Source organism: Cetorhinus maximus, chromosome 16 (genome assembly GCF_964194155.1).
Source record: "Cetorhinus maximus chromosome 16, sCetMax3.hap1.1, whole genome shotgun sequence".
Lineage (NCBI taxonomy): Eukaryota > Metazoa > Chordata > Chondrichthyes > Lamniformes > Cetorhinidae > Cetorhinus > Cetorhinus maximus.
The window spans coordinates 76,350,957-76,376,177 of record NC_135894.1 but is presented as its reverse complement, the minus strand read 5'-3'; the positions used below and the strand labels follow the sequence as shown (position 1 = coordinate 76,376,177).

Below are 25,221 nucleotides of genomic sequence, written 5' to 3'. Positions count from 1 at the left end.
GAATAACGGTTGGAAATGTTAAAGATGAGTTGGTAGTAGAAGAGCAGCGTTAGCAGATTTGAACAATGTAGGGACAGTTTGATTCTGGATTATGGAAACATAACACAAAAAAATTGAAGCAGGAGCAGATCATACAACCCTTGCTCCACCCTTTAGTAAGTTCATGGCTGATTTCTGCCTCAACTTCACTTTCCCAACCGTCCCCTATACCTCTTAATACTGAGTTGAAAAATCTGTGGGCTGAATTTTCCCAGAATTGCAGTAAGTGTGGTAGCGGGAGGGTAAAATGGAGCCCTACCCACCGATGAAAATGGTGGGCTTTCATGCCACACCTTCCTGAGCCCGCCTCGTTATATACTCACTCTCATGAAATATACCGTTTCCATGGCGGGTGGGCTGTCATTCGCACGCTCACCATCACCCTGCTGTTGCAACACGCCGGCTGCCGTCTTTAAAAGGCAACCACCAGCAAAGCGCTCATCAGCACCAGCTCACCACCGCTGCCTGGGAGACATGACCTGCAAAGGAAAAAAGACTGCAGCCCCCCTGCTTCAACGACTGGTCCTTCGAGCGACTGCTGGATGCTGTGGAGGCCCACCGGGATGTGCTCTACCTCCGCTCTGGCCGCAGGATGGGTAGCAGTGTCACCAACCCGGCTTGGGAGGCGGTGGCAGCAGTGGTCAGCGCCAAAGCCCTTCAGAAGAGGACAGCCACCCAGTGCCTCAAAAGGATGAATGATGATCTCTGTTCCGCCAGGGTAAGTCACTCTTTTCATCGCTCCCAACTCTCACTTTCAAACCCTTCACACACCCACAGGGCCCTCACTCTCAGTGCAAGGGACATCGCTATTCACTCTTTCTCACAAACCATCATTGTCCTCATCCCGTCCATGGTACCACTCAATATCCACACAGGCCAGGAATGCTTATGATCTGGCCCAGCAGGTGTCCTGATACACTCTCCCCATCTCTATCCATGCAGGACAAACTGGCTCATAACAGGAGGGAAAGGTCACAGACAGGTGGAGGGATGCTGGAATTCAAAGTTCTCAGAATTTGAAAACACAGCCGTCCAGCTGGCCAGCGATGACCGGGACCAGTCCTGTGCTGATGATGAGGTCGGCGCTGCTCTACCAAGTGAGGATCCAGCAGTGCAGCATCCATCAGATAACCATGCCATGCGTGATGTGTCGTCTTTCACAGGCCAATGCCATGCACTAATTGTCTCCTCTTGCTTTCACGGACACATCTGGGAAGCGGCAGACAGAGTCCACGACCCAGAGCCTCCAAGCAAGCTCCGAAGAAATGAAGAGGAATCTGAAGGCAGCCTCCCTGAAGCCCCGTCACAGCGTTCACCCACACCCTCACCAGCGCAGAGACATGCACCTCGGTGGGTCCTAGCTTTAGAGTAGCCTCGGGACCACAATCTGGTGAGCACATCACACTTTCTGATCCACTGCAGGTGGAGGCAGGGACTTCCCAGATCCCTGACACTCTGAGGACAGCTGGAGGCCAGAATGTTGCTGAGTCCGTGTCAGATGATGAGCCTCTGGACTCGATCATATCACGGTTGCTGGAGCTGCAAAGGCAAGCTCGGGAATATCAGGAAGGGATGGCCGCTGTACTCCTCAGATTGCAAGGCGCACATCCGTCTTCGGGCTGAGGTGATAGCGCCGGCATTGCAATGCACCGAAGTCAACACTAGCAGGATGGCAGCCGCTATGGAGACCTTGGTCCAGGACATCACTCCTGCACGGGCTTAACTCCATCGCTGATGCCATAGCTGGTCCTCAACATTGTGTACGCAAGAGGGGTGCTGGGCAGCTCAACCTCACTCCAGCTACCCCTTCCACTCACGGAGTTAGCCAGGGGCCCTTGGGCACCCATAGTGGGGAGGATCAGCAGGTGCACACTCCGGGGCCATCCACCCAGGTGACCCTGGGAGTGACTGGCTCATCTGACTCCCCTCTTCATGTGACTTCCACAGATCCAGCTTCACAGGCCGAGGAGGCTGCCACACAGCAGGACCCTGAAAGCAGGCTGGGGCCCTCCAAGTCTTGACCCTCCAGAGGACACCTGCCAAAGTCATCAGAGACAGGGCGTCACAGTCAGTAGGCTGCCTCCACCTCCGCTGTGGATGTCCGGGGAGCACCAAGACGTAGCGGCAGGGTTAGAACAACTCTTTTGGAGTCAACCAAATAAACTAAATTAACAAAATGAGGGATAAAGTAAACACAGCCCCTAAATTAGGGTAAAAGCAAAAAACTGCGGATGCTGGAAATCCAGAACAAAAACAAAAATACCTGGAAAAACTCAGAAGGTCTGGCAGCATCTGCGGAGAGGAACACAGCCAACGTTTCGAGTCCGAATGACCAACGGAATTAGGGTAGCTGTAAAACCAAAGACAAAGTTTAAAGGAGACTTACAAACATCAAACCAAAATGTGGTTTAAGGGGGTCGATAAAGCACCCCAGTCCCTGCGGTGCCCACCGGACACGGAAGGCCTCGACGGTGCCGGCAGACACTGCGTGCTCCCTCTCCAGGGACACCCAGCCACGAACGTAGCCACGGAAGAGGGCAGACAGTCAGGTCGGACAACCCCCTTGATCGCCCAATGCCTGGACCTGTTAATGGCTAACTTGGCCAAGCCCAGGAGCAGGTTCACGAGGAGGTCCTCCTCCCTCCCGGCCCCCCTCCGCATTGGGTGCCCGTAGATCAGGAGCATGGGGCTGAAGTGCAAACAAACCAGTGATAAAAAGTTTTTTAAATAACTGAAAAGGGAATGCAGCCTACAACAATTAACATAGACATGGTTCACGGACTCCACAAGACCACAAAAAGGGCAGGTATCTTGGGAGTCCGTGAACCTACACATTCTACGATTGTTGGTGCGCTGCTGCATGCTGCACCCTCCACCCCAGGTCCCCGATGGAAAGCGGGAGGACACCTCCGTAGAGGGCCTCCCAACGAGGACCCCCGCCACCAGACAGCAACAAGGCACGCCAGGGCGTGTCCGGGCAGCGGGCGAGGGCAAGGAAGTGGAGCGTGTGCAGCAGCAGCCCGTACAGGAAACCCCTCCACGCCATGCTAAAGGACATGGAGGGCATTTCCGCGAGGCGGCTCATGGTGTGGGGCACCGGCTCCCGAGGGAGGTTTTGGGGCTTGGGGCCAATGTGGAGTTCCGTCCGAACAGGGGTATGCTCAGACGGAAGACCACCGCGCACCTGCGCCATCTCGAGGCCCAGTATGATGTCGGGGCTGAGCACGAAGGAGAATTAACTTTTTTGGGAGTCAACCAAATAAACTAACAAAATGAGGGACAAAATAAACACAGCCGCTAAATTAGGGAACTACAAAAAGGAGAATTAACTCTTTTGGAGTCAACCAAGTAAATTAATTAACAAAATGAGGGACAACAAAGGAGAATTAACTCTTTCTGAGTCAAACAATTAAACTAAATCAACAAAATAAGGGATAAAATAAACCCAGCCCCTAAGTTAGGTTAGCTGTAAAACCAAGGACAAAGTTTAAAGGAAATTTACAAACATCAAATCAAAATGTGATTAAGGGGGTTGATAAAGCACCCCAGCACCCCCCCCCCCCCCCCGGTGCCCACTGGGCACGGAAGGCCTCGACGGTGCCAGCAGACACCACGTGCTCCCTCTCCAGGGACACCCGGCCGCGAACGTAGCCGCGGAAGAGGGCCAAAAAGTCGGGCGGGATGACCCCCCTCGGTCGCCTGCTGCCTGGACCTGTTAATGGCCAACTTGGCCAGGCCCAGGAGCAGGTTCACGAGGAGATCCTCTCCTTCCTGGGCCCTCTGTACCGGGTGTCCGTAGATCAGGAGCGTGGAACTGAAGTGCAAACAAAACAGTAATAAAAAGTTTTTTAGATAACTGAAAAGGGAGTGCAGCCTACAACACCCTATATAAACATGGTCCACGGACTCCACAAGACCACAAAAAGGGCAGGTATCCTGGGAGTCCATGAACCTACACATTATACGGTTATAGGGGACAGCCGCGTGCAACACCCTCCACCCCAGGTCCCCGATGGAAAGCAGGAGGACACCTCAGTAAAGGGCCTCCCAACGGGGACTTCCGCCGCCGGACGGCAACGAGGCACGCCAGGGCGTGTCCGGGCGGCGGGCGAGGGCAAGGAAGTGAAAGGTGTGCAGCAGCAATCCGTACAGCAAGCTCCTCCGCGCCGTGTTAAATGACACGGAGGGCATTTCTCCGAGGCGGCTCATATCGCGGGGCACCCGAGGGAGGGTTCGGGGCTTGGGGCTAATGTGGAATTCCGTCCTAACGGGAACGTTCAGACGGAAGACCACCGTGCACCTGCGCCATCTCGAGGCCTAGTATGATGTCGGGGCTGAGCACGAAGGAGAATTAACTCTTTTGGGAGTCAACTAAATTAACAAAATGAGGGACAATGAAGGAGAATTAGTTGCACAGCCTGGGCGCGGATGTTAATCACTTGTACACACTGTCTACTATTGTCAATAAACTCCCAAGAATGTCTCCCTGCCTATGGTTCCTTGTTCCAATGAGCAGTGTTCTTGTCACTCAGATGTGAAACCTTTCTGCACAAGATAAAAGGCAGGTGTCTCAGTACAGGGCCTCTTCCCTGCGCAGCCTTCAGACTGTAGTGATGGTCCAGCCTCACAATCCCTGAAAACATTGCTGATGACTGCACCTCGGCAGCACTGGTCATTGCTGCCAGAATGTAGTGGGCAGGCGCCACAAGAGTTCTCTCATGCCCTCTGTGCTCTTAGCACCTTTAAGGTGGGGCTGGCCCCCATTACACCAGCAACTGCGACCAGTGATGCTGTGCAACAGATCCTGAGGTGCTGAAGGCAAATACAGCATCAAATGCATCTAAAATTTCATGGCTGTGTCTCTAAGATGGCCCTGATCATGGAGCACAAGCGAGCTGCCCTTGGCCAGACAGACATTCTCAGAGGCTATGTGAAGATCTATGGGGTGTCCTCACTGCATGTTGTCATCATCCTCCTGCGATCGAGCGACTATTAGGGTCTCCACTGCACCTCCGTGACAGGAGCATTCTGAGGGTATTGGCACTGAGATAAGCCAGACTGGAGTCAAACGTTCACAACTGCAGTGAGGATCTACGGGGACACCTCACTGCATGTTGTCGTCATCCTTCACAAATCTGGCAGTTGGGGGCCTCCCGAGTGTGCCTGCCTCATCTAGCCAGCGCAAGAGCCTCTTCACCATCGCCACCGAGGACCCCCTCACCCTCATCCCCATCAGCAGCATCCTCATCAGAGGAGACATGCAGCTCCTCCATCTCCTCCTCAGCCAGCTCCTCACCCCGTTGCAGCATCAGGCTGTAAAGGACACAGCAGACGACGACGATGATGCGTGATACCCTCTGTGGACTGTATTGCAGGGCTCCACCAAACCGGTCCAGGCACTGGAACCACATCTTCAGCATCATGATGGTCTGCTCCACCAAGCTGCGAGCTGCTGCATGAGCCTCATTATAGCGTCGCTCTGCTGCAGCCTGAGGCCACCGCACACGTGACATCAGCCACGGCCTCTGTAGGTAGCCCTTGTCCCCAAGGAGCCAACCCTGCAGCCTCTGTGGATCCAGGAAGATTGCAGGGATCTGCAAGCAACTCATGATGTAGGCGTCATGCACACTCCATGGAAACCGAGTGCATACCTGCAGGATGTGTTTCTGGTGGTCGCATACCAGCTGCACATTCAGTGAGTGGAAGCCCTTGCGGTTGATGAAGTCCACTGAGTGTAGCGATGGAGACCTGAGCGCCACATGAGTGCAGTCAATCGCACCCTGTGGGAATCCCAAGATCAGGGCGAATCCAGTGGCCCTTGCACCCTGGCTGTCCCAGTCTCAGGCAAAATACACAAGGTTGTGTGCCATAGAGAAGATGGCATCCATGACCCCATGGGATGCATTTGTGGGTGGCGGATTGTGAAATCCCACAGAGGTCACCTGTGGAGTCCTGAAAGGAGAGACTGGTATAGAAATTGAGTGCCACAGTCACTTTCACAGCCACTGGCAGTGGATGCCCTCCATGTCCCCTTGGCGGCAAGTCCTGCAGTAAGTGGCAGGTGTGAGCCACCAGGTCCCTAGACATGCGCAGTGATCAGTGACACTGGTTCTCAGTCATCTGCAGGAATGGCAGGTGGCGTCTGTAGACTCTGGGTGTCGCTAGGCGCCGACCAGCCACGGCTCGCTGTCGTCCTGGGCAGCGTGTGCGGGAGCCTCTGCTGCCCCTTCATGAGGTTGCTGCTCCTGCCTTTGCGTGGCCAAGTGCCCCAGTCCCCCTCTCCTTCGTCTTTTACGGTCTCTGTAGGACACCAGGCATACAGCTCGGTCACCAGGATCCATGATCCTGACGTGGTCCTCCTGCAGCACGAAAGAGAGAGATACGTTGTTATCATGGCTGTACATAGCACCTTTCCTGGCCCTGTGTGACTGCCCCTTAATGCTTCCCGGAGAGCGCTGGTCACCCCTCGGATAGCCAGAGATGAGTGCGCTGTATGGCTGCCCTGTCAACTTGCGACATGGGGGACACTGGTCCAAACCAGGATGCTGAGATTGCAAAGGGCTGTGAGCACCTCCAGCAATGACTGCTACATGGCCAGCGTTGGTGAAGAGATTGTACAACGTGTGAAGTTCAACTGCTCTGTGGTCAAATAAAGTGGTGGCGGACTCTTTAAGTCTGTGCCGGGGGGAGAGGTAAGGTATGGAGTGCTTGGTGGCCCTTTGATGCCTCCACGATGCTTGCGTGGGTGGGCAGGCTAGGAGCCTGACCCCAATCGTATCACTGTGGCTGCGCCTGACATGTCTTAGTTGCAGAGGCATGGTCGGTTTATACAGGTGTCCCTAATGTGTGGTCATTTCTCTCACTTATCCTGCCCCCACCTCGATTGCATGTGCGTGGGATGCAGCGCCAATGCAGCACTTGACCTCCCCTCCCCACCTCAGCAGTCACCTGCGGGGCTGGCCAGCACTTACCCCCAGACATCCCCCACCCCTCAGCAGCCGCCTGTGAGGCCAGGCATCAGTTTCTTCTGCACCCCACCCGAGGTCTGTAAACAACAGGTGAGCTGTGGAGAATGCCGCTGCTCACTCACCTCAGTTCCTCTAAAGTGAAGGCTGCCAATTGCACGTCACCTGCGTGCTGTTGTGAAACACGACGGCATGCTTTCTAGCTGACGTGGACGGACGATACAGCGGGGTTCCATGAGCCTGCCGGGATGGCCTTTTAATTATATGCTAATGTATTACAATTAGCTCCCCGCGGGCTAATGATGGCCGGAAACACAGCCTGAGTGGAAGATTGCGACCTACCTTCACGCCGTTGTGAAGCAGGTCCCACCATATTTTCCGTACCTATCACACCCGCCGCCAGTGAGCTCAGAAAATTCCTCCCTGTATCTCAGCCTTAAATATACTCAACGATGGAGCATTCTCTACGTTGTGCGGTAGACAATTCCAAAGATCCCAAAGTTAGGTAATCAAATGCTATGGCCAAGGAGGTTGAGGGCTTCATGGACATAAATTAAATTTAGTGATGGTGGAAGTCTGTATGGGATGAAACAGTGATAGGTGTTAGTGGGTGATTGGGAGGAGGATGGGCATGGGAGCAGGCTGGAAACAGAGGAAGGTCAGAGTAGATAGATGTACTCAATTCTTCATACAGAGAAGTACATTTAAGTCCTTATAGTCTTTATGTCAGTTGATGCCTTGAGCATGGAGAGAGCAGTGGGATGGGCTGGAGAAGATCGCAGAAAGGAAATCAGAGTTGCTCCTGTTGTCTGGGGTCACCTTGGAATAGTAAGAGATGTTGGCCTTGAATACAGCACTGTGTTGTGGAATGGGTCACCAGATGATTAACAGGTATTAACAAATTACAGGGGTTAGTGCAGATAAATCAATATTCACAGTAGATGGTGGTTTGCAAGGGAAAAAGTGAAATAAGAGATGAGTGAGAAAGGAAGGAATAAATGTTGTGAAAAGGTAAAATTGAATTGTGAATGGAGAACATAGGGGAGGGGGAACTGGCAATGGATATAAATAACAAAGAATGCATCCTTTGTTTATTTTGCCTTCGGAAGTAGCATCTTAATGCAAACGTGGTGCATGTGTTGAAAGCTGTAGAACATTGATTTAGGATAATTTTTTTCCCTGTCTCTAGGAAAAGTGCTGCTGCAAGCAGCATTAAAATGCCAAACAGCCAGGATGTTTAAAAGAGACTATCTGATCTATGGCATACACTGGAGAGGGAATCTTAAATTACTAGAGACATAGTACTGGCAGTGAGAATTTTGGGACGGTTTGCATGCCATTCAATAACATTTTCAATCAGAAAGACACTATGTAAACAACTTTGCATTTGATAGCAGTGTTACAAAAGAGACCATTTTTTTGTGCACTGCATTTTGTACATCAGTGTATTTTACACAGGTTAGCACTTCTTTTGAGGCCCGTTTCAAGCTGATCAGTGATTGTGTTACTTAACTGTATTTTACTATTACAGAAATGACTTTGCTTTCTAATTCTCGTCTTCCCCGTTGTAGAATAGAGAGCCACTGATGCCCTCGCCACAGTTCATCAAATCATACTTTAATTCTTTCACTGATGACATCATCTCTCAGCCTTTACTTAAAGGCGAAAAGCCTGATGAAGACAAAGACAAGGAGGGTGAAGCAGCTGACATCAGGGGAACAGAAAGGTGATTGTGTAAAAATGTATTTTTTTCAAGCCCCAATGCACTATATAATAGGGTACAGATCAGAAAGGTTCCAGTTTTAATCCATGATACATCGTGAGTGAATTCATCACACTTAGGTTAGCAGGCTTTACGTTGCTTACAACACCCTCCAGCTAGACAGGAGAAAATAATTAGTGAGGCTTCCTGTTCCTGGTAAAAGCAAAATACTGCAGATGCTGGAAATCTGAAACAAAAACAGAAAATGCTGGGACAACTCAGCAGGTCTAACAGCATCTGTGAAGAGAAAGACAGAATTAACGTTTCATTAACTGTCTTTCTCTCCACAGATACTGTTAGACCTGCTGAGTTTTTCCAGCATTTTCTGTTTTTGTTCCTGTTCCTGGTGATTATTTAGTCATGCTATTTGAAGTGTATTTCGGGGATGGTTGGATTGACCTTGCCTTCAATGAATCTTTAATAGTTGAATGTCCAGGACTTGCTGAAAATGGTTACGAGGGAGGCTACTAGACGGCCGTACAATACCTGTGGAACCATACTGCAACATGAATTCCTAGAGTATTTGAGCCATCTAGTCCAATTCCAGTCTCTATCTTTTGCCAGCCCTCCTTTCAAACAATGTTGTAATTACTCCTTAAAAGTACCTGCGCTTCAATAACAGCTTGTAGAATCAAATTTTACATTCAAACCAGTCTCCCATGTAAAGAAATTTTAAAGTAGCTGTACATGAGCACTGCTATGTTACTGGCTACATAGGATCGCAGGTGCAAATCAAAGTAATACCACTGAATTCTCGGTCTTTGTGTTTTTGTCATATCCTGAAAACAATGACCAACATGAACAAATCTAATAAATGTAGACATGCAATGAAACAACACAGCCTGGTAAATGCTAATGATTACGGCTGCTGTTAACTTGTGCTAAAAGGGCAAGTGACCTCATCAGACTAATAAAGGGACTGGGTGGAAATAAACCAGATGGTGCAATTTAGTCATATAGCATATTTTTATATTTTTCAGATCTGGATACCAGAAGGCAAAACAATACATGGAGGAAGAGAATTATGACAAAATTATTAGTGAATGTACCAAAGAAATAGAGACTAAGGGAAAATATGTGGCTGAAGCCTTATTGCTTCGGGCTACATTCTACTTGCTGATAGGCAATGCTACAGCTGCTCAACCTGACCTTGATATGGTTGTTAGTATGATAGATGCAAATGTGAAGGTAGGTGTTATATGCAAATCTCCCTTTCACTTAACCAGAGTTGGAATAAGGATAAGTAGTTGCATCTTGCTAAAACAGTTGCAGTCATTTATTTAAAAAATAATTCCTTCCTCAATTTCTGAACATTCTTTAAGAAAATCACAGTATGCTATCAAATGATCTTCTACACAGCTGTGACCAGCCTCTCTCGAAGGAGGTCCTTGGCTTTTTTGACCAGCTGAGAAAGTAGTGAGACTGCAAGGAGTGATGTTCAAAATAGTAGAGAAAGGAAAAAAAAAAACTTGCATTTGTCTGGTGCCTTTTACATCTCCAATGTCACAAAGTACCACAAAGTAAGTGAATTGATTTTGAAGTAATCATCACACAGCAACCACTTTCCTACAGCAATGAAATAAGTGGCCAGTTAATTTATTTTAATAATGTTGGTTGAGTGATGGATAAATGTTGGCTAGGATAGTGGGAGAACTTCAGTTCATAAATAAAAAAAAGCGCCATGAGAGTTTGTGCATGGGGCTTTTGTTTAAGGCCTGATTTGAAAAACAGCACCTCATCATTCTCTGCACTGAAATGTCTACATAGGCTAAGTGCACCAGGGCTTGGAGTAGGGCTTGAACATATAGCCTCTGACTCTTGAGAGTACTGCCACTAAACTAAGTTGACATGATTAGTTAAAATAAATAGTACAAAACCTCATTTGAAGAATGAAGGAAACATAATTAGACATAATTAGTATCTATTGATTTTTATTTTGTTACGACCAGGTGAGGAGGGCTTGAATGGCTTCCCTCTTTTCCCACTCCTTGTTTGATCATAATAAGGCTTTTTAATTTAAAAGGATGTCTTTGCCAATTCTGTAAGTGTTTACCTGTTTCCGTGTTGTGCTTATAAAAGAACTATTAGGGACAGGCTTCCTTGTGCTTAACAAAGGAAGAAGTTAGCTTTATTGTATTTGCAACGATTTGGATAAAATAATAAAATACACTGCAACTACCTTCCATGTGCACACACAAATACAGATTACAGCATGAGGAAGGATAGGTTTATTAAGTTCAAGTCCATAAGTCAAAGGAATATATGGTCAGTGGCTCAGTGACTGGTTAGATGTTCCTACGGTGGTTCCAATGTTTCGATTTAAAGTTGCAGCTGATTAATTTGGTTGTTCCTCTAGAGACAGTGTTATTGGGCAGAATTTATGTTTATAAAAGATTTCCGATCGCAGTTGGTATGCTTCTCTTGGTCTCGATCAGCAAGCAGAGCTCGAAGCTTACCAGGAAGAGTGAAGAGAGAAGACAACAGCTTCAGCCAGCTCGTCTTCAGTTCATCATCAATTCTGCAAAAATGTGTCTTTTTTAACACACACAAAAGGGGTGTTCTGGTTATGTGACTTTCTCTTTCCACTGTCAGTGAGGGGGGAATCCAGATAAGGCTGTTGTTTGTGTATTCCAAAAGGTCGCTTGTTTAGCTCATGTCTGCAAATCTACCTTAGCCATTGTCTCATGGCCCAAGTGATTAGATTTAATGTCCTGTCACCAGCAGTTGAATGTCAGGGGCTTGTCTTAGTGCAGGAGATAGGGTCTTTCACATTGCTCAGGGAGTTATTGTCTCTAGTGGGGTCTTCGCAGACCTGGCTGTTGGGAGAATTCCCATGCCCCCCTCCACCATGTTTGGGGTTCATTTTTCAAATATGATAGAGTTTTAAAAAGAAAGCAAACCCTGTCAAGCAAAATTACATACAAAAGCAATTGCATTGAAGTAAATCAATTCAATGCAGTGTGTGATGACTGAAGAATCATACTAATCCAGCAAAGAGAAAGTGGTTCTTAAGTCTCATTAATTCCTTAAGAATTATATTGACCATCCAACTGAACATTTTATTTTTCCCTTTTTCCTTGTGTAAAGCCTGAATTATTGTCCACTTGCTGCAACATGGAGTAACAGCATGATCTTAATGGCTATCAAAATCTGGGTGACTGAGTGCAAGAATATATGACCAGTCTCTCATATAATACATGTGCACAATGAGAAGAACTTATGATGATTGTACTGTTTGTGATTGTTCTCCAGCTGCGTGCCAATGCATTGATCAAGCGTGGAAGCATGTACATGCAGCAGCAGCAATCTCAGCTTTCTACACAAGATTTCAACATGGCTGCTGATATTGATCCTCAGAATGCTGATGTTTACCATCATCGAGGACAGGTAGGAAGAGCTACAATTGCCTGAACCTGTCTCAAAAAATGGAGCGAAAGCAGTTAGCAAATTTCTGATTAATTGAAAAAGTGAACCACTCAGACAATTTTACCACAAATTGCCTTAATTTTATCTATAATCAGGAAGCCGGTGGTATTGACATGGCTACATTTATTGCCCACCCCTGGTTGAGGATAGTAAACTGAAATAAACTTTCAGATTACGTAGCTGATAGCCCTGCCTTCCATTAGACACTCCCAATCATGAACTGATGGTAGAAGCTGTTTGGGAAGGAACAGATTAGGCTAGAGCCCTTTATTACCTCCATTTTCTGTTCTGCATTTAGCATCGAAAGTTTTGAAGGAGTGGAGCAACATTCTGTTGGGACACGGGGTGATGTCTGCTTTAATTTCAAAGTCAGTGCAGATCATATGATTATTCAGTAATGCTAAATTTTTGCTTACAGCTGAAGATTTTACTCGATAATGTTGAGGAGGCTGTTGATGATTTTGATGAGTGTATTAGACTACGACCAGATTCTGCTCTAGCTCAGGCCCAGAAATGTTTTGCATTGGTAAGTGGTCTAGTTCTAATTTTGTTCAGAAAAAAATGTTACAGATGGCTGTCTTATTGCATAATAAAACTGTTGTAATATTTTTGTGAAACAAAAACCAAGCAAGGATCTTTAATAAATAACCTTAAATGCTTTACTCTTCTGACTGGCATATTGCTGGTAGCCATATAGTGAGTTACCCATTTAAGATTGATTAGAGTTTGCTATTGATGATTTACATGCTACCCAGTTGTGATGTTATCTGAAAGACTAGTAATAGTTTTCATGTGAGTGCTGGTGGACACACAGGTTTACCTCACCGTGACTTCCATTAACCCTCATAACAATTTCCACCACCTTCAACACCTGTCTGACTTCAAGACCTAGACAAGCCAAATTTGTCCACTGTAATGTCTGTGAAGCTATCTTCTTTGCCCTCCCCATTGTGCTGATCCTCATTGTGATTCATCAAATTGACCTTTTAAGTTCTCACGGCCTTGCTCTTCTGTAACTCAAATTTTCCCTGGCCTTGTGTTTCTTGCATTCACCCCACTTCTCCCAGTGCCAACCTACTTATGTTCTACTGCACCATAAATGACCAACCCTTCACCTGCTTCGCCCCCTCCTCTCTTCTTCCCCTGCCCCCCCACCCCCACCCAAAATCTGTGGCTTGTCACCTCCCTCTATCTTCAAATAATCTTCCAAAGGTCTTCTCAGCAACTGTCCCTTTGTCCTATCTTCCAGATTCTCTTCCATTCCTGCCATCTGCACACACAACAGAGTTTTAACTTAGAGCTGAGCTCTAGATTCTTGGCAGACGAAGATGCTTTGTTCTTCAATAGGTTTCAAACCAAGGGTTATAGGGTCTAAGTGATGTGGAGCTGATCATGAACACAATGTCAATAATATCTATAGATCTTGATAATGGTATTCAGTGCACCGTCTGAGCTAATTTGAGTGTGCCAAGTTGGATATTGTTTTACTCAGCATAATCCCTACATGAAACATCCTAGAAATCTATAAAGTCAGGCCCTTAATGTGGAAGCATATTATGCTATGTGGAGGGCACTGTAAGATTTGATGTTGAACAACCATCAACTCATCATGTCTAAATCTTATACGCAGTTTTATAGGTATAAAAGAAAAAATATATAAATTCACATTTCCAACAAAAATTTCTCTGGGCACCTTATACCAACTGAAATACATTCCAAAATATGTTTTATTCCAGTATCGTCAGGCCTATACTGGAAGCAATCCTTTGCAGATTCAAGTGGCTGTAAAAGGCTTTGAAGATGTTATTAAAAATTTTCCCAGCTGTGCAGAGGGCTATGCATTGTATGCTCAGGTAAGCCTTCAGCATTTAATACTGGTTATTTCAGGATTTGTGTTCAGAGTAAAGAGAACTGAACATTTGACATCTTAAGACTTTTCTGTATCCAGCTGCAAACATCAGCAAATTTATTTGGTTAAAATACAAGTCCTTCAAACTACTGTGAGGATGCTAATTTTTTTTTGATTCTTCATAAATCCACAAGGCATGTTTAGAAAAGGCACTTCAACCCATTTGGTTCATCCTGACAATACACAAACAAGGTCTGTTGTCTCATTTCAGCATCCAGTCGTTTAGAAGCCAGTGTCCTAGTCTTGGCTAAGTTATCAACCCATTCCAGTCGGATGATGAAATCATATCCTGCTCTGTCACTCAGATAGAAGAGTGAGATCACGTATTAGTTGAAGAGAAGCAGGAGAGATTTTCTGGTGTCCAGACCAATATTTTATCCCTCAACCAATGCCACCAAAAACAAATTATCCTAGCTTGTGGCTCATTGCAACTTTGCTGTGCGCAAATTAGTTGCTGTGTTTCCCTACATATTATAAGTGACCATGAATTTAATTGGCTGTGAAGTTTTTTGGAATGTCCTGAGGATGTGGTAGATGTTATATTAATGAAAGTTCTTATTCAAGTTTGTTAGCATTCTGAACTTTAATTTTTGCTATATTCTATTTAGATGCATGTTAGATAACAATGTAACATTTGACAAAACAAATTTGTTCTAGGCTTTAACTGACCAGCAACATTTTAGCAAAGCAGATGAAATGTACGATAAGTGCATTGAACTGGAGCCAGACAATGCAACAACATATGTTCACAAAGGGTAAGTGACCTGTGATTTATAAGAATTGGAATAAGCCCAGTAATTTTAACTATACCCCATATTCTATCAGAGACAAATACATTGTGCTAACACTCTAATTAATCCTCCACACTAAGTAAACATGAACGGAGAATTCATTTATGCTTTATCCAAAATAATCAATCAGTGACTGCTCAAGAAAAGGTTACCAAGTTCTTCTAGTAATTGAAAATATATAAAAAGTAATTTAGGTATAGAATTATCCATATTTGTCATGCGCTTGAATTTCTGTACATTTATTTTGAGATTGTGTGCCATGGGCATGCAGGGGCTGTGTCTTCCCTGAATCTTGTTCCTTTATTGTGTCAATGGGGGCTCTTTAGCTCAGTTGACTAGACGAGTGGTTCAGAATAATGGCAACAACACAGGTTCAATTCCCTTCTTGAGACCTGCCCCTGAGAATGGAAGGCAATGACAAACCACCACTCTCAAAAGCTGTCAAGAAAACAGCCCAGAATGAAGCATTAGCCAGCAATGAGCCAAGGATCTGTCTTCAGGCAGAGCACACGTGACATGACATTATGTTAATATTGTTTGCAGTATTATATCAGAAATAAGCATAATTGAAAATTTCCATAATTGTTGCTTTTAATGTTTAGCTTACCCTAAAATTCTTCATTTGGGCATTAATACCCTGTTAGGTCCTTTGATAACCTCACAAAACTATATCATAATGAATAGACATATTTGGTAGAGCTGGGGCTGGAAATCCTCCATAAATGCTGACATTAGTACTCGGACATGGGCATGCTGTCTAGGGAAATTTCAGTCCAAATCGTTAAATGCAAAGCGCAGCTTATTTTTAGAAAAGGGGGGAGTGTTAGTATTTAAAAATGCCTAAGGATGATTTTCCTTTTATTTTTCTACTTCCATACATGATAATTCAAATGAATTTAGCATGCAAGTTAATAATTTGCTTGCCTGTTCCAGTATTTTTCCTCCCACCTCTGCACCTGATGGCACACTCTCATGCTGGAGCTTAGTTGTCCAGGCAGCAGTGTTCTTTTAGTTATCATAGGCAAGATTTAACTCTGCACATGTAGAATTTCCACTGAAGGTACCAGTCAGGACTGGGAACTCTGGGATCATTCTCTCAAAGATCTCCTTTTTTTGCTGTACCCCATCCCTGCCAGCTATCAGAAGAGAAGCTTAGATGCTGAAGCCACATAGACTGCAGCAGTTCAAGAAGATGGCTCAACAGCACCTGCCCAAAGTCAATAAGGGATGGGTGATGAATGATGGCCTTGCCAGTGACATACTCATTCCATGAGTGAATAAAAAATGTTGTAATATTCCACCCCACTGTGGTCTAGCTGAAATTAGCCTATTCAGGCACAAGAATTTACCCTGAAAAATTATTGTCCTGTATACCTTAGTGGCACAACATATGCATTTATTTTCTTGCCAATTTTCTCTTAAGCCAATGTCTCCTTTGAGGACACCGTTGCATGATACACTCCATCACCTTTCTCAAGTGGGATTACTTAGGTATGGACCTTGGCTGGAACTGTGAGCAGATAATTCAGTTGTAAGAGCAGCCTAGTTGAGCCCATTCCTGTCACCAAAACGCATTTGTACAAGCACATTCCCAGCAAGAGTCAATGTATAGCTAGCTAAAGTGTTTCTTCTGCCCCATCCCAGGAATACCAAGACCCACTACTGTTCGTTTTGCTATCTTGGCTGAGATCAACTAATTTTGCACAATCCATAGATTGAACCTAAGACCTACCTAGTTTTCATATTTTATTCATTAACTAAAGTTTCCAACCCATTAGAGGAACCTATGTAGTACTTGTGTACCATGATTTGTTTTCTTAATTTTGAGCCAAACCAGAGTTCTTGCATTGAAGAAAGTTGGTATGTCTTCCTTTTGTTCTATCAATATTGCTTTTTACAAACAATTTGTACAGAGTTATTGAATTGTACCTATTTTGTTTTTTTTTTGTTTATGCTAACTTTGTATTTACTTAATTTGTTTTAGTTTGCTTCAGCTTCAGTGGAAACAGGATTTGGATAAAGGCTTAGAACTAATCAGCAAGGCCATTGAGATCGACAATAAATGTGATTTTGCATATGAGACCATGGGCACTATTGAAGTCCAGAGGTAATTTATTAATGAATTGTTTTTCAAGCAAGTGATTCAAGAAAGCATCTCACCACCTCCACCACCACCACCACTGCCACCACCTCAAGGGCAATTAGGGGTGGGCAATCAATGCTGGTCTAGCCACTGATGCCCTTATCCTGTGAAAGAATAAAAAAAGGCAGTGTAGCAATTCACCAAGCCGCCTTTGACAACACCTTCCAGACCCATGACCTCTTACCACCGACAAGAACAAGAGTAGCAGATGCTTTGGAACCACCACCCTCCAAGCCCCACAGCATCCTTTGTGCTATTTCACTGTTCCTTTACTGTCGTTGGGTCAAAATCCTGGAACTCCTTTACAGCACTGTGGTAGTACCTACATCATATGGTCTGCTGCAGTTCAAGAAGGTGGCACACTCCCACCTCTCTAATGACAATTAGGGATTGAGAGCTATGTTCAACCACAGCATCCACAGCCCCCTGAGTGCAGAAATTTCTCCTTATCTCAGGCTTAAATGCCCAACCCTTCGTTCTGAAACTGTAAAACTCAATTCTAGATTCTGAATCAAAGGAAGCATCCTCCCTTCAGAATTTTGTTTCAATAAGATCACCTCTCAGTCTTCCAAACTCCATAGAATATCGGTTCAGTCTTTCCTCAGAATTGGTGGAGTAAACCTACGATGTACTCGCCTAACTAAGATGGATATATCCTCCTTTAGGTACAGAGACCAAAACTGTACATGGTATTCCATGTGTTGGTAGTAAGATTTATTTACTCTTTTACTCAAATCCCTTTGTAATAAAAGGACATACTATTTACTTTCCTAATTGCTTGATATTCCTGCGCGTTAAGTTTGTGATTCTTGAACAGGTAGGCTCAGGTCGCTCTGAATGCTAACATTTCCAGTCTCTCGCCATTTAAAAAAATACTCCACTTTTCTATTTTTGCACTTCTCCACATTTTTGCCCTATCACTTACCTGTTTTAATCCTTTTGCAGCCTCCTTGCATCCTTGATTTTAAAAAGCTGAGGCCCAAGCATTGATCATTGTGGTACCTTGTTAGTTCTAGTGTACCAACCTGAAAATGACCTGTTCATTCCTATTGTTTTCTGTCCCTTAACCAATCCTTAATCTATGCTAATATATTTCTGTAATAAGTTGTGTGGCAGTTTATCGAATGCTGTTTGAAAATGCAAATACACTACATCCACTGGCACCCTCTTAACCAGCCTGGTAGTTAAACCTAAAATAAAAGCTTAACAGATTTATCAAACACTATTTTCTTTCACCAATCTGTGTTGACGCTGCCAATTATATTATGATTTTATAAGTCTCTTCACTGTGCCCGTAATACTTTCCCTACGACTGATGTCAGGCTAACTGGCCTTTAGTTCCCTGTTTTCTCCCTCCCTCTTGAATAAATTAGTTACGTTGGCTAGTTTCCAAACCACAATGACTGCGAGGGAGGAGCGCTGTTCTAGAATCTATCGAACTAGTTGTTTAACCACAAGCAGACCCTTTTTAACAATATTAGTGTTTGAATTAAGTTCTCGATCTGATGTGTTAATGGAAATCCAGGGAAGAAAACATAACTGGTTATGATTTCCCATCCATAGAAATATTAAATTCTTTGGTAGATGGGTGTTAGATTTTTTTTAAGTGGATGCACCTCAAGAAAGTACATCTATCTTCTGCATGGATTGTTCTTCAGAAATACACCATTTTTTCATAGCATTTGCACCTTAATTTAAATGTGCTTTAAAATCTGTTTACAGAGGAAATCTGACTAAGGCTATCGATATGTTTAGCAAGGCCATTAACCTGGCCAAGTCAGAAATGGAGATGGCACATCTGTATTCGCTTTGTGATGCTGCATATGCACAGACGGAAGTTGCTAAAAAATATGGATTGAAGCCCCCAACACTGTGATTTGAAAAATACAAAGTGTTCCCATTGTTCTTCTGTTAAGCCTCTGATAACTTTTATAAACTGTTGAAAGCTACAACAACCTTTGTGATATTCGTTTATGGTTTCTGTCTGGATGCGTAAGTAGTTGGTGATGAATATGTGCAAAAAATTGCACTCGAATTGGCCTTTAAAGTGGAATTAACCTTTTATGGCACTGAACAAAACCCTTTCTTTTTACACTAATGCAATCAGGCCACACAAACATCTTATGGTTTTTTTTCATATAGGAGGATGTGCTTTTAAAAAAAACTTCCTGCACAGTACAAGATTGGCTCTCCCTTAAAAGTAAAAGATGGTGATATAAATTGCTGACTGTACAACAAATTTAGATAAAACTGATTGCTCATATTTTCAGTTGTGTGAGATGGGAATGGGCTACAATAAGTTTGTTTGCAATTATCTTTGCATTTTTAAATCTTACCTGTTCAAAATGTGTTCCATGGTATGTCAAATATTTAAAAACGTTCTGATGGTCCAAGTCAAAAGTGTATGCGTTATATGGTATATAGTTTGACGTGGTAGAGATAATGCTCGCTACGTTCATAGAAAACCAATTCAATTATTCTGTGCTGAAAATGTCTTTTGCAAAGTATTCATTTAAGCATGTCCAGTGGGATATGGTTGTACAATAGAGCTCTAATAAAATTGCAGTATCCAGTGAGAAGTTGTTGTATAAATGACATTAAAAGATGTTTGGGGGGTCTTTAAAAAGCAAGTGATTTGCTGACATGGAAGGATTCTGGGCTTTGCAGTGCGTTTTGCTGTTTACATAATTGATGCAAAAATTTGTGCCTCTAGAGATGGCATTGCATAGGCTGCCAATGTAGCCTAGAGACAGAAGCTTCTTCATTCCCATTTTAATGTATTCACGTGCAGGCCGGAGGCACAGTGAATTTTATTTTGAACTTGCTCGAGTTTATGGTTGTCCGGCCTAATCCATTGATGTAGAAATGGAAAAGGCCCTTGATGGAAGCATGTGCTCTTCAGTAAAACCATTGTGTTTTCAAGAACTGATGGCTATTAAAAAGAATGTTGGAAAATACACTGGAAAAAAATTATTGAACTAGTTTTTTTGTAAATGACTGATAGTGTAAACTTACCCAATAAATACTGCATTCAGAATGAAAATGGTCAGTGTGAACAGTGTTAAATGACATTCAATGTACATCCATCTAATAAAACATTCAGAATGAAAATGGTTACTGTCAGCAATAATGCATCAATAAACAATGTATGTAGACCTGTGACTGCCCTCATGAAAGTGGAATGCACCTGCAGCATATATGATCCTGAGCAAGACTGTGTGTATCTTCTGAAGGTGACACCAAATGAGCTGGTGCTAACAGAAGTCAAAAGTCCTGAGGCTTGGTTAGTATCAGCAGAGTGATGACGGGTGCCTCTGACAAAAGACTCATCAACAGTAGCAGTGGGTGCCTGGATGAAAACCAGCCTCCAAAAGTATTTCCTATTCACTATGAAGAGTGCCAGTACACGGAGTTAAAATAAGAAATAAACTTCCCAGGACACAGGAATTCAAGAACAACATTTCAGTTTGTTTGAAACAACTACTACTTTTGTCCCCTAGTATATTCTAATACAAATATAGATAGCTCAAAAGAATGGAAAAAATTCATATAGTAGCTTTTTGCATCTTGAGATCTCAGTTTTCTGCACATTATCTCAGCCCCTCCATTTTTTTCTGTGTGTACTCCCTACCTCTAACTCTTACAAGAAGGTAAGAGTCCATGGGATTCAGGGCAATTTGGATCCAAAATTGGCTTAGTGACAGGAGGCAGAAGGTGATGGCCGAAGTTTGTTTTTTGCAATTGGAAGCCTGTGACAAGTGGTGTACTGCAGGGATCGGTGCAGGGACCATTGCTGTTTGTAGTGTACATTAATGATTCAGATGTGAATATAGGCGGTATGATCAGTAAATTTGGAGATGGCACGAAAATTGGTGGTGTAAATAGTGAGGAAGAAAGCCTTAGATTACAGGATGATATAGATGGGCTGGTAAGATGGCCAGATCAGTGGCAAATGGAATTTAATCCTGAGAAGTGTGAGGTGATGCATTTTGGGAGGACTAATATGGCAAGGGAATACACAATGAATGGTAGGACCCTAGGAAGTTCAGAGGGACCTTGGTGTACATGTCCATGGATCCCTGAAGGCAGCACAGGTAGATACGGTGGTTAAGAAGGCATATGGGATACTTACCTTTATTAGCTGAGGCACAGAATATAAGAGCAAGGAAGTTATGTTGGAGCTGTATAAAACGCTAGTTAGGCCACAGCTGGAGTGCTGTGTGCAGTTGTGGTTGCCACACAATAGGAAGGATGTAAGAAGATTGGAGAGGGTGCAGAGGAGATTCACATTGATGTTGCCTGGGCTGGAGCTTTTCAGCTATGAAGAGAGACTATAGGCTAGGGCTGTCTCCCTTAGAGCAGAGAAGGCTGAGGGGGGACCTGATAGAGGTATACAAAATTATGAGGGGCATAGATAGGAATAAACCTTCCCCCTTAGTGAAGCTGTCAATAACATGGGGACATCAATTTAAGGTAAGGGGCAGAAGATTTAGAGAGGATTTGAAATTTTTTTTCACCCAGGTTGGAATCGAACACTGCCTGAGGGGGCATCTCTTTAAGAAGTACTTAGATGAGCGTTTGAAACGCCGTAGCATACAGGGTTACAGGCCAAGTGCTGGAAAATAGGATTAGAATAGGTAGGTGCTTAATGACTTGCACAGACGCGATGGACCGAAGGGCCTGTTTTTGTGCTGTATAATTCTATGACTCTAATTTCTTCTTTCCCTCTCCAAGCCTTCTGTTCTCTCCCACTCTACTGGCTCAGTCTGCTCTATTGGAATCAGGTTTTCCAATGAGGAAAATTAATTTTGTAGCTCAGGAAAATTCAGTTGAGGCAGCCTTGTGGCCAGAATGGGATCCCTTAGCTGTAATAGTTTAATTTTCACCCTTGTTTTCTTGCATGAGTTGAAAAAATAGTCTTGGTCCTATTGTTGCCAAATCCCTGATCTGTGCTTCTGCCATCTCAAACCTTGCAAATTCTTCCCTTTCAAGCATATATTTAATTCCCTTTTGAATGTTAGGGGCTAGACTAGCAGCATGAGTAGTGGGGTATGTACTGGGCTTGATCAACAGAGCTCCAGTGGGATTACTGCCCAAGAGGAACATCTAGCCCTAAAGTTTCAGTTGGGGGCCTAGTAAATATGCTTAACACTAGAACCAGTTTTGTAGTCTCTTGCCTATCTTAATACTATGATACTGTGATACACAGAGGTTGAGGCTTGCTCCATGATGTTGCAGTTTGACTTGTCTAGTTTAAGCTCCTCATTGGCAAATCCTTAAGCTTCATTTAGGCTACATCTTGGCTGTACTACAATGTATTATAGGTTTCTATATTATGACCCAGAAAACAGTGCATAGGCTATTGGCAGTGCCAAAAACAAAATATTTCAGAAACTAGAAATCTGAAATAAAAACAGAAAATGTTAAAATTATTCCATGTCAGGCTGCATTTGAGAGAAACTGAGTTAATGTTTCAGCTCGATGACACTTTTGTCAGAACAGGTGGGATTGTTTGCTGCCTTGCTGCATTGGTGGAGGATGATTCCAAAACTCCAATGTCCTTCTAAAACAGTATATGTGTTACTTGGTAATGGAGCACTGTAGATCTGGGTGGTCCTGGATACAAGGACCAACTGATGCAGGCTTTTTGCCGATGAGTTGGTTGGTGCAGATGGCCAGTGCTGGTGTGGATGGAGCTGAATCTAATCTTTGCCGGGCCATAAGTGTTTTTTAAAAGCCTTTGCCGAAGAGAAAAACTTGGAGAAATGAACCACTTCTGTTAAGCTCCATTATGTAGGTGCATATAGCAGGGGTAGTTGGATGTCTGGAACATGAATGGGACACTTTTATTACTATTGCCCACCCTCCAGACTACCTATGGCCAACAACATGGAAAATCTGCCAGTGAGTTGCATATGTTTACAAAACAGAGATTGAGAACCATATTCAAGGCTGGGAGCAGTAAGACTATGAGGGACAACAGGGACAGACCTGAGAGTGGGCTTGAGTAACCAGGCTCTAGGCCCAAAACTACCCAGGAGTAACACCATGGAAGGTCTACTAGTGACAAATTTATCCATTCCCCCCTTCTGCACATCATTATTACTGGTCTGTTAAAATGTTTATATTGCTCATTATGACTAACAAATAGTGAAACAAGTTAACCATGGTGAGACAAACCTTTCACTGTCCACAGCAATCTACCTAACCTGCTGGTTGATGCTCTTTTCATTGTTTGTGTTCCCTTCACAAAGGAAACCTGTTCATACCATCTATCCAACCACTTTCCCTCCTAGATAGATAAGCCAGATAGTCATTGTCAGTGCAGCTCCATTTCCTTCACTTAAACTGTATGTGTAGCCTCCTGCCTCATGAATACCCAGTTTACAAAGCTACTGTCATATCTGATCTCACAGTGAGATGCGGAGAGGTCAAAGCATGCCCTGTGATGTCATGGTTTGACTTGTCCACTTAAAGTCGCTTTAAATGTTTGGTAAGTCTTAAAGTTAGAGAAACGAGACAAATCAGGAAAATCCTTTTCACATTAAGGCTAATGGATTTCTCTTCCAAAAGGCTGTGGATTCTGGGGAACAGTTGAAGCTTTCAGGAATGAACTAGATAGATTTTTGTAGGGCAAAGGTTTGCCCAACACACCCTTGTTAATTTTGTTATTGATCCTGAAGAGGACTAAATTATAGATCAAAATTTGCTATCAAAATAATGTGGGGCTAATAGTGCTCATCTCTATGCGCAAATGTTACTGCAACTTCTGATGCGAGCAGATACACAGTTAAACACGTAAATCTAAAAGTTGCTGCCTACTTCTTGAAAATGGCTTCTCACTGTCTGCCTCATCATTAACATGCATTGAGCGGTATGAAGTTGCTGCATTTGCATGGTAGATTTGCATTGAGTACTGTGTACAGTACTGGTCTCCTTATTTAAGGAAAAATGTAAGTATATTAGAAGCAGTTCAGAGAAGTTTTCTAGACTAATACCAGGAATAAGTGGATTGTCTTATGAGGAAGGGTTGGACAGGTTAGGCTGGTATCCACTGGAGTTGGAAGAGTAAGAGGTGACTTGATCGGAACCTTTAGGATCCTGAGGGGTCCTGACAGAGTGGATTTGGAGAGGATGTGTTCTCTTGTGGGAGAATCTAGACCTAGGGGTCATGTTTAAAAATAAGGTGTCTTTCATTTAAGACAGAGATGAGGAGAATTTTTTTCTCTGAGGGTCATGAGTCTTTGGAACTCTCTTCCTCAAAAGGCAGTGGAAACAGAGTCTTTGAATATGTTTAAGGCAGAGGTGGTTAGATTCTTGATTAACAAGGGTACAAGGTTATCAGGGGTAGATAGGAATTTGGGGTTGAGGTTACAATCAGATCAGCCATGATCTTATTAAATGGTGGAGCAGGCTCGAGGGGCTGTGGCCTACTCCTGCTCCTAATTTGTATGTTCGTATGTGTGTGCATGTAAACTCATTACTGAATCAGGTCAAATCCATTTCAGCCTGAGTACCCTTTTAATGACTTCATAACTAAATTACTGCCAAGCAACCCCTCTGGCACTTGAAATTAACTACTACAAATGTGGATCCCCATTCTTTCAGATTTTAAAGGGAGATTTTTCGAATGAAGTGTCAAGTTATGATTTCTTTTTAACTTTGCACTTATCTCTCTCTCAGTCCAGTCTTTCTTTTCCCCCATTTCTGGACCTGGATTGCAACTGCATTCACCCACCCTAATTTACACTTCCTTGAAGTAAATTATTTGTAAAGAAACAACTGCCCCACATGGACCAATTAACCAACTATTCTAAATCACTATACAACCAGTTGACTCACCAGCAATGATTTAGAATCTTAGACCCTAATATGCTGCGGTGGCACATCTAGTTTTTTAAAGTCATTCATGGGATGTGGGCATTGCTGGCTAGGCCAGCATTTTTATTACTCATCTTTAATTGCCCTTGAGAAGGTGGTGATGAGCTGCCTTCTTCAACCACTGCAATCCATATGGTGTAGGTACAACCATAATGCTGTTAGGGAAGGAGTTTCAAAATATTGACCCAGCAACAGTGAAAGAACAGTGATATATTTCCAAGTCAGGATGGTGTGTAGCTTGGAGGGGAACTTGCAGGTGGTGTCCCCCCATGCATCTGCTGCCCTTGTCCTTCTAGGAGGTAGAG

At 44.0% G+C, this 25,221-nt stretch overlaps 1 protein-coding gene across 1 annotated transcript in view; it reads left to right on the top strand.

Moving 5' to 3' along the window:
* tomm70a (translocase of outer mitochondrial membrane 70 homolog A (S. cerevisiae)) overlaps window positions 1-20,078 on the top strand; it is a 34,766-nt gene extending 14,688 nt beyond the window's left edge. Inside the window, exons 5-12 of the mRNA XM_078560089.1 lie at window positions 8,576-8,730; window positions 9,747-9,954; window positions 12,019-12,153; window positions 12,611-12,718; window positions 13,929-14,045; window positions 14,759-14,856; window positions 16,877-16,999; window positions 18,758-20,078. Of these exons, the coding sequence (XP_078416215.1) occupies window positions 8,576-8,730; window positions 9,747-9,954; window positions 12,019-12,153; window positions 12,611-12,718; window positions 13,929-14,045; window positions 14,759-14,856; window positions 16,877-16,999; window positions 18,758-18,911 (1,098 nt within the window). The 3' untranslated portion in view covers window positions 18,912-20,078. The remainder of the gene's footprint in view (window positions 1-8,575; window positions 8,731-9,746; window positions 9,955-12,018; window positions 12,154-12,610; window positions 12,719-13,928; window positions 14,046-14,758; window positions 14,857-16,876; window positions 17,000-18,757) is intronic.
* Window positions 20,079-25,221: the final 5,143 nt, after the last annotated feature.